The sequence below is a fragment of the Aspergillus caelatus genome (assembly GCF_009193585.1).
Source record: "Aspergillus caelatus strain CBS 763.97 unplaced genomic scaffold BDV27scaffold_21, whole genome shotgun sequence".
Taxonomy (NCBI): domain Eukaryota; kingdom Fungi; phylum Ascomycota; class Eurotiomycetes; order Eurotiales; family Aspergillaceae; genus Aspergillus; species Aspergillus caelatus.
This window is the reverse complement of record NW_022475284.1, coordinates 135,995-149,751: the sequence shown is the minus strand read 5'-3', so window position 1 is coordinate 149,751 and position 13,757 is coordinate 135,995. Positions and strand designations below refer to the sequence as shown.

Sequence of the window (13,757 nt, the reverse complement as noted above, 5' to 3'; positions counted from 1 at the left end):
TCGTCTTAGTATTGTAATCACACGTGTAACACTAGTTCTCTGGTTATATAAAGGATGCCTTTTCCCTCCTAGCACCTTTCAACTTCTCTTCATATTTTCCAACTTCCCAAGCCTAGGATAGATTGATAATATTAGTCATGGGCTCTATTGGAAGAAAGTTCGATGCCTTTCACCGAGTGGACAGGGAGTACGGCGAGATCGCTGGCCACCCCCTGGAGGTAAGCCTCTTCATCCCAAAGTCTACAAAGCCGGGGGCCTCCTATCCAGTGCTCGTTCATTTCCATGGTGGTGGGTTTATTGTTGGCCATCGGCTCTACGAGCCGTGGTATGCAGACTGGTGAGTCTCCCCTTTCTTTTCTTTTTTTTTTTTTCTGTACAAGGAGAAAACATATATATATATATATATATATATATATAAAACAGAAAAAGAAGAAAGAAAGAACAAAGAAAAAGTATCTGAGAGCATACGTTACAGGTTATTGGAAATGGCGCTGTCCAAAGGGGCCATCATTGTCAGTCCAGATTTCCGTCTCCTACCCGAAGCGAGCCCTTTAGAAGTGCTTGACGACATCCACTGTTTCTGGGAGTGGCTACACCAGGAAGCTGCTGCAGACGCCATGTCTTGGGTAGATTGCCCAGTAAATCTGGATTTGGGGCAAATTGCGCTGCACGGCGAAAGTTCTGGTATATCTTTTATCATCACCCCCTTTTAAGATATCCAACTCAAATTGCTGATAAATGTCCAGGCGGCTGGCTTGCAGTTCAATCCTGTTTGAGGTATCCTGAAGCCCGTATAAAATGTGTAATTACCAGCAGTGCCAGCCTCGACAGCCAAATCCCATATCTCACTATTCCTGGACCCAAAAGCATCATGGGCCAGCCACCCATTCCGGCTCGCCAGGCTGAACTGACAATTCGGAAATACATACGTGGGATTGTCCCCGGTGCGATCCGAACAGCTACCGAACCCACAGAATCATGGCACCTTTTCATCTGTATGATCCAGCAAGGCTATTACTCTCGTATTTTCAACACACCCCATCACGAGGACCTCGATATTATGAAAGCCGTGTCTGGTATTGATGACATCTGTCCAATCTGGCTTATGCATGGTACTGGGGATACTCTTGTACGTTTTGCCTTCTCTACCTCTTGGACTCACAGTACAGACTTGAAAATGGGTTTGGCTTAAGGAGTCCTTGTTCGGGAAATTGCTGATATGATTTAGGTCCCCTCTGAATGCTCATCAAACTTCGCGTATAAGATGAAGAAGTTAAAGCCAGATGTACCGGTCCTCTTGACTCTGCGGCCTGGTGAGCATGGATTTGACAAAGCATGTTCCATGCAGGAGGAATGGATTGAGGAAGGAATTTCATTTGTGGGAAAATATTGGCCTTGATCACTGAATGGAATCAGCGTACGGTGCCAGGTGGTCTTCCTTCCTTTTCGGATGCTTGGCCCTTGAAGTTGATCTTAGGTGGTGTATTTTCTAGAAATATGTGGGTGGTTACTTTAATGACATTGCATTTAGATCGCGAACTCTCCCTGATATAATATAACAACTTCTACAATATTATACTATACTTCCTTATATAACATCTTCACGTCATCCCATTCTCATCATGATAATCGTCTGATTGAATCGTTCCTGTAGGTCCCGGATAATACTCTCATGAGAGGACCACTGGTGTACCATAACAATCCTCTCCAGCCTATTGAGTAGTGAACTGAGCTTAGTGATCCGCACATTAACCAAGCTCCTTAACACCTGCATTTCATCTTCATTGTCTAGCTTCCATCGCTTGATTTCTAGCCCCGTGTCCCGAGGATCACTGTAGCTGCCTGATTGACTGCCAATCAAGCCATCCTTGTAGGCTACAGATCTGGTCATAGATGAAGCCGAGACCAAATCTCTGATACTGGTCAACATTTTGTCATTGATGTAGGTCACCATAGTGATATGCTCAGATTGGGAGCTACACATGGGACACTCCAAAAGCGTCTCACAACTGGCTAGGGCATCTTTTTGTACACAGAGAGTGTTGCGTGCATTGGAATAAAAGGCTTCTGAGGCGTCCTGCAACCCTAAGGCCGTGGCTAACTGGACCGTTTCGAATGTGCGTAGGATCTGACGCAGGCATGAACATGGGGTTGATTTGGAGTTGGTTCCGGTTTTAAAGGCAGGCTCTGGCGTGCATCCGGCCCCATGGGCTTTCTCTGAATCTGGTTGTGAATCGCGAAAGCATGGTATAGAAAAGAAGGATGCGTCTTGGGTAAGATAATCAATGGTGTTCGTGTCAGGATTGTGGGCTTCGTCAGGGCTGCTTTCTAACGAGATAGAAAAGACCAAATCAGTAACCACAGGATTAGAAGAGGACAAAGAGATACTGGAGGTAAACACAAAGCTTGCGGTCTTAAAACTCACCGTTCCAAAGGAAGTAATTGGCAACATCAAGCGTCCCCATTTGGTCAAGCTTATGATTACCGTCTGCGAAGCCCTCCATCATCACGCTATTCGTAACAATCGGCTCCCTGATATATGCAGTGCCAGCATGGTTGCCTGCTGCTAATGGATGCCGGTCTGTATGGGATGTTCTTTCTTGGTCCTTTGTCTTGGATAGAGACTTTGAGCTGGACGGACGGGGATAAGTACAGTCGAGCTTTTTCAATCGGCATCGTCGGCAGCCATTACGTTCTCCAGTGCATTTCAACTGTAGAGCAGGCCTCGTCAGGGACGATGACTAATAAAGAGACACGGTGAAGATAATGTACCTTTTTCGATCTGCAATGGATGCAGGCGACACGAGTTAATTTGCCCTGACGCTTCCTGTCAAAGGGTGGAAGGACGCTTTCCAAAATGTCACGCCTGTTCTCTGAATTGATGTGTCGAAATGTGCGGAACATGGTGAACTCTCCCAAATCATTTCATAAACGCTGTGTTGAGTAAACATAACTGGGGATTGACTGACTTTATGAAACCAAGGCAATCCATGTATTCCAATTTGCCCTTGTGATATGGTCTGTAAAGTTTAGTGAAACAACTATACTAACTAAAGGTAATTTTATTGAAGCTGATCTATGAAGATACGGGTGTTGATGAACCATGCCATCAAGCACCGTCAAAGGATAGCGTATGAAATTGAGTATTTGACGTGTGTTAGCCGTTTAACCCCGAGGGATTTTCCTTAACCGGTGCTTTTAACCCCTTAAGTAGAGGGAGCAATCATGATGAGAGTCCTTTATGCAGCACCTAGTCCTACTAGTATACGGAATTGTGTGTATCAAATACTAGCACGAACCACTCCAACCGAGGGGGGCTACAAAGTATACTAGGCAATGCGACTTGGTATAGATTAGGGCGTGACAAATGCACCGGGTCTTCTTTCCTGAGGATGCCCAGTAATCGGGCCACCTGGTCTGTTCTTCAAGTGTCGATCTGCACATGAGAATGACGGTTGAACGTTTATTGAAAGAGCGTGGATCAAGCCGACGTGTACGCCCACAAAATAACCCCTTATAGTTAGAAGGGCTCGCATAATTGTGGCGCAGCAAAGATTACTTCTCTGAAAACATGATGTATCCAAGTAATCGGTCCGGAACACAGGGGAGTGGATACCGCATCCATAGTGCACATTCCAGAAAGGTGCGAGTCAGTTCAAGACAATTTCTTCAATTTGTCAAGCGTTGACACGTGGGACAAAACGCACAAGCGCAGGCGGCTTCTCCAAGATCCTCAACTTCCACTTTATTGGTCTGGACGGGGTAGATCATGTTCATCGTTAAGGTTGATGATTCGTAATCCTGTACTGAGAATCGACATAGGGTGCAGAAAGATCATGTTGATCCCTGTGGAGCGGTTCGCTTACGGATCGTGAGTAGAACTATTCGAACTACTGTGCCAAGGGTGGTCCTATTATATTTGGTATATGGCTAGCAAGATTCGTAAAAAGGAAATGATATACAACCACCCCCACAGATATATAAATCCCGGCGCGCGGCAACTCGTGACCTTTCTCAACTACCGGGACCAGCCTCTGATTGGTTAAGGTCTCCTGGTCCTCGCTTAATCAGTAGGCATTGCCTTTTTAGAAAGCATAAAGCTTGTTAGTAAGAAGGTAGAGACATCCCCGGTGATCACGTGGAGTGGATTTGATTGCTTCGAAATAGTGTTCAACTGAGATTTTTAGTTCCCCGGTTCATGAAGAATTCATATGGGCCACCAAGACTTATACTGTGAGAGTCTCCCGTTTTCGGGGTTCGATGATAATTCGTATGGGGAATCGAATTGGCCACCACGGTGGCCAAACCTTTCACAGAAGTCCCTAGTTACCAGATATGTTGGGGGAGAAGTCTACCAGTCTACATTCCAATGCTTTAGTATGAAGGTTGACGGTGACAATCTTTGTAATGGACGATGAACTTACAAAGTAAAGGAGTAATATACAGATAGATATCCCCTATTAGATTAACATTATAACATCTAATCCGTTTAATATGAATCTGGGCTGTTTTATCACACTTTTTGTACGGGGTATGACGTTGGTTAATTGTACAAGGATTTTGACATTGAACTAGGCTAAATAGGGGTAAATAGGTTAGAATAGGTTTTAACTATAGAATCTACTGGATTTTCGGTTGGGTTAGCTTAAGATCTATCATATATTCCAGACTTCGTAGAATCCAGCAACCTGGAGACTGGGTGGCTGGGTTGGTCATATCTAAATCCCACCCCACCCCACGCGATTGACAATCTAGTAATTATATGGCGATCTATCTTAACAGGTAATATTTTCCAACCCAGGGGCAACATTTTAAAAGGAAGTTAAACCAATACTATTCAAGTGCCGCTGTTCTGGTGCTTTCTTTAATGCTCTGTCTATCTATTAACTTTATCCGATGCATTGTGACGTCCGATGCTTGCTGCCTATATGTACATTTCGGATCAGCTGCAAGGTTGACAGGTCTTCCTGATGCAGTTCGGACCAAATGATCAACTGTCATCACTCAGAAGGACTCCACCCGCGGATGGCGCTTCCACATTCCGTGGATTTCACTGTCGACGTCAATCTCTATGTGGGTTCGAGCCAAGCGACGATCTCGCGAGGACTAAGTCATTATATGGTCCTTGTCGGTAATAATTGACTGGAAGTATTTCCGCCTAGAATTTCAGTTGCGGTCATATAGGTCTCTCTACCAGTGGATTCAGGATCTATATTGTTATGGCTTATTATCGGGGAAAGTAAGTGCCTTACCTATGTAGACTGTAGGCTTTCTTAGAAACTCAGTGTCAACCTTACTATTCTTGGTCAGCTTAGTGCTACTTATATTTATGTAGTGTCTATCTGCTCTCTCTAGGGGTTTATCTATTAGATCATAATTAGGGTAAGAGCTATTGATAACTGGGAGGCTAGATGTGGCAAGGGCAGTATAGCCCCCCAGTCCGGTTTCTGGGAACTAATTATCTGGAACTTCTTTCAGCAGCTTGGAAACTGATAACAAGAAGATCTGCATAGACTAATCATATTTCTAATCCACGGCTTGGGATGTATTCTCATTTAGGTAGACAAATACATGAAACGGGATAGGTATTCACCTATGCTGTCCTCAGTGATGAGTCTAGCAAGCAATTGAGAGACACAGATTCGCCTGGGCCCGAATCATGAAAGCCTACCCCGTTTGAGGGACGAATACAAAAAAGTTACGCACAATCTCCTACAATTTTGTGTATGATACAGTGAACAGGCTGCCGCGCTTCCTTCAAGCCCAGTTAGCCAAAGCGATTACATATAATTCCTTACCACCTTTGACTGCCTCTTCGATAAAGGATATTGTCCATATTGTTAATATATGTATGGCGACTACAAACGATGCCGCATAATCTAAGACTGAATTTTGTAATCTGTCCTTCCCATCATGCCACGCAGTATCTCGTTAATTCGGTTGCCATATGCTGCGGAATTATATGTTATATCCACACTCATGTCTTACATCCCCACGGCTATAGGAGTTACCTCGGCCTCAGTGTTACCTAAAATACACTTCCTTCTTTCCACCTACAACATAGACTTGTCCACCATCCTATAGATGTAAAACTTTGGTGGGTGGTGAGTGCGCACTTATTTGGACATTAAGTGGCGTTCTATCTGACAATGGCTGCAGCCAGCGTTACATCCTATGACAACACTTTCACGGCCAGGAGCTTCCCAATGGACTTCCACAGCGACTGAATTTTATTATTTTGGTGTCTGGGCCGTTGCCCGATATATGCTTCTAGATTACGCTAGTATAATCATGCCATCAAGAATGCACCTCTACTCTGTCCTCAGCAATCCAAGCAAGACTCCATACGAAATGGACAAAGGCATTTCTCCACATTTCGATCCTCCCTGCATGACAGCAAATAGGACCCTATGGAATACGAGTGACCAGGGGTATGTATCTTGGGACTTCTCCACCCTAGGATTTCATGCGTCGGGACGAGCCATTCCAGCCTACCAGATGTCAACGTTCGGATCACACCGCATGCTCCGAACTTGCAGCTGAATCCGGGCCAATGGGGATGATAGCTACAGCAAACTGCAAGAGCTTAGGTCCACGACTTTTGAGGGGATTCGCTGTGTTCCTGAAGTCAGATTTTAGGTAGTTCTGGGCGTCGCGGGGAAGGATTCGAGGCGCACTTTTGACTTGATGGATATAAACCGCATTTACCCAAATCTGGAGTTGAGCGCGGATGTGATCTTGTCAACGATTTCCTTAACTGTAAAGTCAAAATGATCCCAGTGATATTTGTCCTGTTTCTTCTGGGAGCAGCGTCTGGTAATGCTGGTATGGCATATACTCTTTTAATGGCCCCTCAATGACGCGACTAATGCAAAAGCACAGTAATTCCCCGCGATACTCCATCTGGCTCAATCAGCTCCTCAGCACACTCGTCTGGGCCGATCACTCTATCGGCTCCCTCGTCTGAACCGACCTGCTACACCAGTAGCCAGTGGCTTGTGATCTCCAACACCAGCGTCTTCTGGCCCACATCCACGGACTACCTTTACGGTCCGACCACCGGACCCAGTGCATCCGACGTACTCTGCGCAGCGCAATGGATGCAATACGATGAGCGGTCAAGGGGACTCTCACGCCTTGGCCCGACCAAGACCACGACCGTGACATTGTACACTCCCACGAGTACGGGAGCCTGCAGAACGAGCATCCGCCCCGAACTATACTCGGATGTTCACACTGGCCCAGTGACCACCCTATGCGATGGGGTTGCCCGGGCTCTCGGACCACGCGAAACCGCAACAGAATACTTCCCGGGGACAGGACCATGCAGCTCATTCAGCGAGTCAGAGATCAAAACAACCACAGTCAACCGAGAGCCCTCGGCATCCCCGACATGTCGAGGGGAGCTAGAAGGATGCATCGGGGTTTGGCAAACATACAGTAGTCTTTCCAGCAAATATGCCGCATCAGTTACATCCCCGATTCCAGGCGATACAAGGAGTCCATTACGACCAATTCACTGTCCCAATACGGCACGTGAATACCCAGAAGAAAATCCTTGTTCCGAATGCCATTTCATTCCGGGTACAGCGACGATGTTCTACTGGCCCGTAACAACTGCCAACGGAGACCTGTGCACTCAAAACGGGACAACTATTCCCGCTACGCCGACGGGCGATGGCCCCAACACTGCCATCCTGGATGATTATACCCTCGTTTCACCCAGCGTATATATCTCCTTCACCTCTATTAATGCCTGGAGTAACCGTCGCCACGGTCATCAATGTGGTGAGCGCCATCTCAATCAGCTGATCTCTGTCCATCCGACTGCTGTCACGTCGCTCCGTGAACACCGCAACGCCCGCTACCCCAGTGAGGGCACCCCGTATCCGTTTAACTTTGCCGAGTTCCTCCCCCAGACTATTGGTAATTATACCCAGTCCCTGATCCCCTGGCCTCAGTATCGCGGTGGCTCGCAGTGTCGCCTTTATGATCCCTCTTGTACTATGGTTCGGGATGATTATCTGCCGTATATTGAGGTGCCGAACGAGGCGGCTGAGATTGATCCGCATTGGGAGAGGTGTGATCGGAGATGGCTTGTCCCCATGGTTACGATGGTGCCGATTATTGATGGCACTGCTGTCGCTCCTACTCCTACGGGTGAGCCGGAGGTCATGTCCATCGAGGCAGATGCTATGCCAGAAGGCATGGTCGAGGCGCCGACACCGACGCCGACTACTGATCTAGGGTGGTAAAAATGTAGATAATATGAGTTTTTAGTATAGAGACCGGGGAGATTGGAGGAGCTGATGACTATCTGTTATGTTTTGAGTGGAGACGAGTAGTTAGTACGATTGACCTTTGTTTTGGATTGGGTTCAAAGTCTTGTAATTGAGATTAGCTCAAGGGTGTCAGTCTAGCGAAGATTGGGAGATTCATAATTTGTTTAGGACATGCAGTACTATGATATTTTTGACACCTCTTCCAGTCGTACAGACATACCACCCCTAGAAGACATCACCACTGAGAATATCCTCCCTCTTCCCAAGATGGAACACAGGAATATGCTCCACAGGCGCGGGCACAGTAACCGTCTGACCACCAGCATAGGTCTGATTAGTCCACCAGTACGTCCATGGCTTGGTACCATTCTGGCCCGTCTGCGGCAGATATACCGGCCATTCAGTGACGTTCGGCGTGGTAATAGGTGACACAAGCAATCTCGGACCGAACATATACTGCTGCGTTGTCACATTGTTGTTGGCCTGCATCCACTGTGAGACTTTCGGATCGGTCTTCTCGAAATCCATGTACAAGGGACGCATGATCATGCGACCGGTCTTGTGGAACTGATCGAAAAGAGCACGTAGGTATGACCCCAGCTGGTACCGGAGATGAATGTACGAGAGGATAATGGGGGTGTTCTTCTCTCCGTACGACCACGGCTCGTTGTTACATGTGTATGCATCCTGGGTGTCGCAGACTCGCTGGCCGTGCGTGCGCATGAAGGGGACGAATGTAGCCCACTGTAGCCAACGCACGTACAGCTCGCGATACTCTGGTGTGTCGATGTTAGCGCTCCATGATACTGTCGGATCGGGCTGGAAGCCGCCGGCGTCCATAGTCCACCAGCCCCATCCTGTCGCGGCAGCGGATAGTCCACTGGCAATTTGGAGGCCCAGTGTTTCCCAGACGGAGGTGATGTCTCCCGACCAGATCATGCTGCAGAATCGTTGAGATCCAATATAGCCAGACCGACTGAGTGAGATGTGCTCGCAAGCTTCGCCTTCCTTGCTGTCGGTAACGTTGCGGAAACCCTCTTCGATTGCCTGCTGGTGGGCCCAGGGATAATATTTTCCAGCGCTCAGCTGGGTACCAACTGCGTAGAGGACATTGGGCAAGGCAAAGGGGACAGACTGGATGTAGGTGCTTTGGCCGTTGTTTTCGTAAGCTTCGCCCAAGGCACCACCGTCCGCTTGGTCGATCCAGAAGTTCTTGATGCCTTTGTCATAGTAGTTGCGCTTCAAGGTTGACCAGATGAACTTTCGCGCACCTGGGTTCGTAGAGTCAACGTTGCGGATGTACGAGCCGTTCCACGAATCGGTGGTTCCGGGCCCGTCGCGAGTCGCAGATAAGTATCCGTTGGCCTGCAACTCCAAATAATTGTCGCTCGCGTCGGATACACTGGGCCAGAGAGATGCCATGATCTCTGCTCCCGTGAGATCCTTTACCTTCTTCGCCATTGCTGCTACGTCCGGCCACAGCGCTGGGTCGAGACCCCAGTCGCCCTGATTCCGCCAGGATTGGTAGTCGATGACGAACATTCCGACGGGAACGTTGTTATCCTTGAACTTCTGCGCTAGAAGCTCCAACTCAGTCTGGTTCTCATAGCGGAGCTTAGACTGGATGTAGCCGAGCGAGAAGTCAGGGGGAGTAGGTGCTCTACCCGTCAGCGCGGATAGACGTGTCTGCAGTGTGTCATAGTCACCTGGCGTCGTGGCCACGATGACATAGTCGACGACTGTAGTGGAGGCTGCGGTGAGCCTCGTACGTAGTTGTCCGAATTCCATGCGACCTTCCGCTGGCATATTCCAAATAAATGCATAGCCCTTGTTGCTCATGAACACGGGTGTGGGGATGTGGGTATTGAAATTGATCAAGTCAATGACCGTTCCTTTTTTGTTGACAAGGTGGTCCTGTTGCGTGCCCGTGCCATAGAACTGCTCGTCGGGTGTTGTACTAAACGAGAACTCGGCAGAGAATTCACTTCCTGGGCCGTTCCATGAGTAGTAACGGGGATTGACCGACTTGAGTGGCGCATATTCGTTCGTCAACAGGGTCTCAGATCCATCTTGCTCGACGCGGTAGAATGCCAGGCGATATCCTCCGGGGTTTCCACCCCAACCGGAGGTCCGCACGATGGTGTTTCCATTGCGGATAGCAACAGTATGATTGCCGTTGAACGCTGTGTCAAAGTTCAAGCCATGCGCTTGTCCATCCTCGAAGCCTTCCAGTGGTGGATCGTAGACGAAGCTGATTTCATGGCCCGTAGGAGGCCGGAAGGGCCAGGCGCGCACCCGGAACCCATCATAACCAAAGGGTTGCACCAGAATAGTCTCGAAGCCATGCTGCATGCGAAATCCAGTAGAGTTGGGCAGAAAGTAGTCCGATTCCCGTGTCTGGATTGGGGTCGCCAGCACCAGCTGTGCGGCGCAGACTGTTAGGGCCACCAGCCAGCGATACATATTGCTCAACAGCCTTGGGATTGAAGCCTTAGCTGGGATTTTCGTCGGCCTTAAATTATCTTGATATGCATTTTATCCATTCAAATAGGCTGAATAACATAGCCCAAATACTCGTGACATCATGTCTCTCAGTGAAGGCCCGGCCACTTTATGCATCGGTCGGATCGAGAGAATTGGAGGATATGATGATTGGCAAATTTGGCCGTGAAGCGGCTCATAGGAGACCATCACAACCCCCCACCGGAGACCGAATGTGGAGTACATGAGGAGACTGAGGGGATTTCGGCGTCTGTTCTTTGGAGATATTCATTCCCATTGCCTTGCTGGTCGATCAGATCCACATGGCGTCCTGTCGGCTGTGATTTAGTTCGGCCAGGACCCTGTAACGATGCGTCTGTTTTGCTGGCGAGCACAGACGCTTGCTTGTTTTTTGGAACGACCGGAACGACCGCAAGAAATGGTCTCATCCATCACTCCTTCGGCATCAGATTGGTCGATTTCTGTGATATTGTTGAGCGAGAGGCTTGGCTGTTTCCACCTGATCTCCGCCGAGCCATTCACTAGAAAAGCTTTATCATTTAGCCATTTAGGCAATATGAATGACCAATGTCTTCTTTTGTCCTTAGCTTCTCGTTGTTGTTCAGCCAAGACGGTGTGTTGTCCATTGTATAATGGGATGCGACGGTGTTGTTAGTCAATGCACTCGATGGGCGTGATTCCTCTTTCCGTCTTAATTGACTGAATTATGCATCATTCTACGATTCCTCATTGTTACCTTGAATCCTTCTTGTTTTCCACCTTCGGCTTTCCTTCCTCTTTAGCCTCTGCTTTCGTTGACTTTTCGTTTGCTTTATTTTTTTTTTTATTTCATTTTTATTTTTATTTTATTTTTTTGCTTTTCCCTGATCCCTCAAGTCTCTCATGCCGTGCCATATGTTTCCCTATCGATAGAACAGACGATCTATTTATAGGCAGTTACCGGTCGTGCAGTGGTCATCACCATATTCTCTGGCACCATAAGTTGATGTCTTGATATATCAAATCCATGGTTGTTGACCGCCCGGTCTCACCGCTTGGAGCCCCACTCATCCGGCGACTTATTTTATGCTCCGGAGATCAGAAAACAAACAGATATCCGTATACTGTATGAACAAGACCTCATACCAACCAATAGCGATATTATAAGAGTTTTAAAGTTGAAAGATTTAGCCCGGGGAAAAGTGTTCATCCCCGCAACGCTTAGCCGCACAACCCCCCGTGGGGAGAATTTCGCCTTCCCTGTCACCCCATCCTGGGACAACCCCTGACTCACTCCACCATCCTATCTATCCATCTATCTGATGAAGGACAAATACCGATAAAAGTACTCTTTACACTGTATCAAAACAAAGTAAAGTCATCATGCCAATCCCCTGGCCACCCCTATCCATTCCCAATGAATTCGGCATTGCCACCCTCTCCCTCGGTAACTGGAGACACCATAAACTGCAGCCCCGACTAGAAGCAGCGGCTAAGGCGGGATACAAATGGATTGATCTATTCGATGAATGCTGGGCGGCCTACCTTGAAGAACATGGCTTACCGGGGGATCGATTATGGGAACCAACGCAAGATAACCTACGCATTGCGCGGAAGCTAGGTCATCTGGTAAAATCCCTCGGAATGCGGATCGCGTGCACACAGCCACTTCGAAAGATCGAGGGAATCAAGGATCCAGTTGAGCGACGGGCATCGCTGGACTTAGTGGCGAAACGGTTCCCATTCATGCGCGCATTCGATACCGATCTGGTATTTATGTGTTCCAATATCCGGACGGACAATGGCGTGACCTCCGATTTGAAGACGGTGGCCCGAGACTTGGCAGAGTTGGGTGACATGGCCCGTGCTTTCGCCGAGGCAGACGGGGGACCGATGCTGCGGATTGGATATGAGGGGCTCTCATGGGCGACGCGAAATACATGGGCGTCTACGTGGGAGGTAGTCCGGATGGCGAACCGCAAGAATGTCGGACTTATCATCGACGCTTTTAATGTGCTGGCGGTGGAGTACGCCGATCCGTATAACCCAGCCGGTCATGGACGGTTGTATTCGTCGCCCGAGGAATCGGTCGATGTACTTTGTGCATCGATGGCCGGGCTGGTGGCGTCTGTTCCGGGAGACCGTATCTTTTTCTTCCAGGTCGGTGATGCCGAGCGTATGGACCCGAAGATATTCCGACCACCTACCGATCCGGACGTGCCGGCTTTGCTGCCCTGGTCAAGGGGTCACCGGCTGTTTCCGTATGAATGGCAGCGAGGGGGTTATATGCCGGTTGATGTGGTCGCTGCTGCTGTGGTTGCGACAGGGTATAAGGGTCCCATGTCGCTGGAAGTGTTTAATAATTCGTTGAATCAACCGGGTGCCGGAGTTCCATCGGCCCATGCTCGTCGGGGATTTACTGGCCTTCGGAAATTGGCCGATGCTATTCCCCAGGTGCCGGCATTTTGGGAGGAAATGTGGCAGCATGGCAGACACAAATTTGGTGGTTCGGTTATTTCTCCGCGGGTACAGCGTCTGTGAGTTTCTTCGGGTTGACATTTGTCTATAGTGTAGGTGCGATATATCTACTAGTTCAACCCGGTCGCTACTGAAGAAGCATAAGTTTGTTTAACTACATTTAGTGGCCGGACATGAGCTACCAATAGCGTTTTATGATCAATAGCGATGATAATATATATCCACCCGAATGTGATCCATTCTTCAAGGCATATTTAGCCTAAATCACGCAACTGGAAGGGTTTCAAAGAACAAAGGGGCAGGGTTAGACATTGCCCAGCACAAGAAAATTCTGGATAGCCCGACGATTCGTGTTCACCTTCCATCGGTCGGAGCGTGAACGTCAAACAAAGAAAAGGCAGGATGCCTCGTGTAACCGCGCATAACATTTCTGATGACGAGCTAAAGGGGAGAATTCTGTTGTCAAAAATAGCCGTCGGGCGACTGAGTCTAAGACAATGGATGTACCTCCTGGTA

General features: G+C 48.3%; 5 protein-coding genes across 5 annotated transcripts; 3 read left to right on the top strand and 2 right to left on the bottom strand.

Annotated features, from left to right (window-relative positions):
• Positions 1-137: 137 nt before the first annotated feature.
• On the top strand, positions 138-1,399 carry BDV27DRAFT_153932 (putative polyketide synthase; the record flags this gene model as incomplete). The annotated part of the gene is made up of 4 exons (XM_032071879.1): positions 138-337; positions 476-684; positions 747-1,129; positions 1,229-1,399. 4 exons carry the CDS (start codon positions 138-140, stop codon positions 1,397-1,399), a joined length of 963 nt encoding a protein of 320 aa, XP_031931633.1.
• A 271-nt stretch (positions 1,400-1,670) lies between these two features.
• BDV27DRAFT_153931 (Zn(II)2Cys6 transcription factor domain-containing protein) lies at positions 1,671-2,904 on the bottom strand (the record flags this gene model as incomplete). Its single annotated transcript, XM_032071878.1, has 4 exons — positions 1,671-1,712; positions 1,769-2,328; positions 2,426-2,711; positions 2,773-2,904. 4 exons carry the CDS (start codon positions 2,902-2,904, stop codon positions 1,671-1,673), a joined length of 1,020 nt encoding a protein of 339 aa, XP_031931632.1.
• A 3,847-nt stretch (positions 2,905-6,751) lies between these two features.
• BDV27DRAFT_122217 (uncharacterized protein) lies at positions 6,752-8,457 on the top strand. Its single transcript, XM_032065574.1, has 2 exons — positions 6,752-6,825; positions 6,883-8,457. The coding sequence occupies exons 1-2, from the start codon at positions 6,771-6,773 to the stop codon at positions 8,253-8,255; spliced, it is 1,428 nt and encodes a 475-aa protein (XP_031931631.1). The 5' UTR covers positions 6,752-6,770; the 3' UTR covers positions 8,256-8,457.
• On the bottom strand, positions 8,355-10,958 carry BDV27DRAFT_167778 (glycosyl hydrolases family 31-domain-containing protein). The gene has a single exon (XM_032074584.1). It carries the CDS (start codon positions 10,743-10,745, stop codon positions 8,508-8,510), a length of 2,238 nt encoding a protein of 745 aa, XP_031931630.1. The 5' UTR covers positions 10,746-10,958; the 3' UTR covers positions 8,355-8,507.
• A 1,032-nt stretch (positions 10,959-11,990) lies between these two features.
• Positions 11,991-13,400, top strand: BDV27DRAFT_40168 (sugar phosphate isomerase/epimerase family protein). The gene has a single exon (XM_032076548.1). It carries the CDS (start codon positions 12,147-12,149, stop codon positions 13,302-13,304), a length of 1,158 nt encoding a protein of 385 aa, XP_031931629.1. The 5' UTR covers positions 11,991-12,146; the 3' UTR covers positions 13,305-13,400.
• The last annotated feature ends 357 nt before the right edge of the window (positions 13,401-13,757 follow it).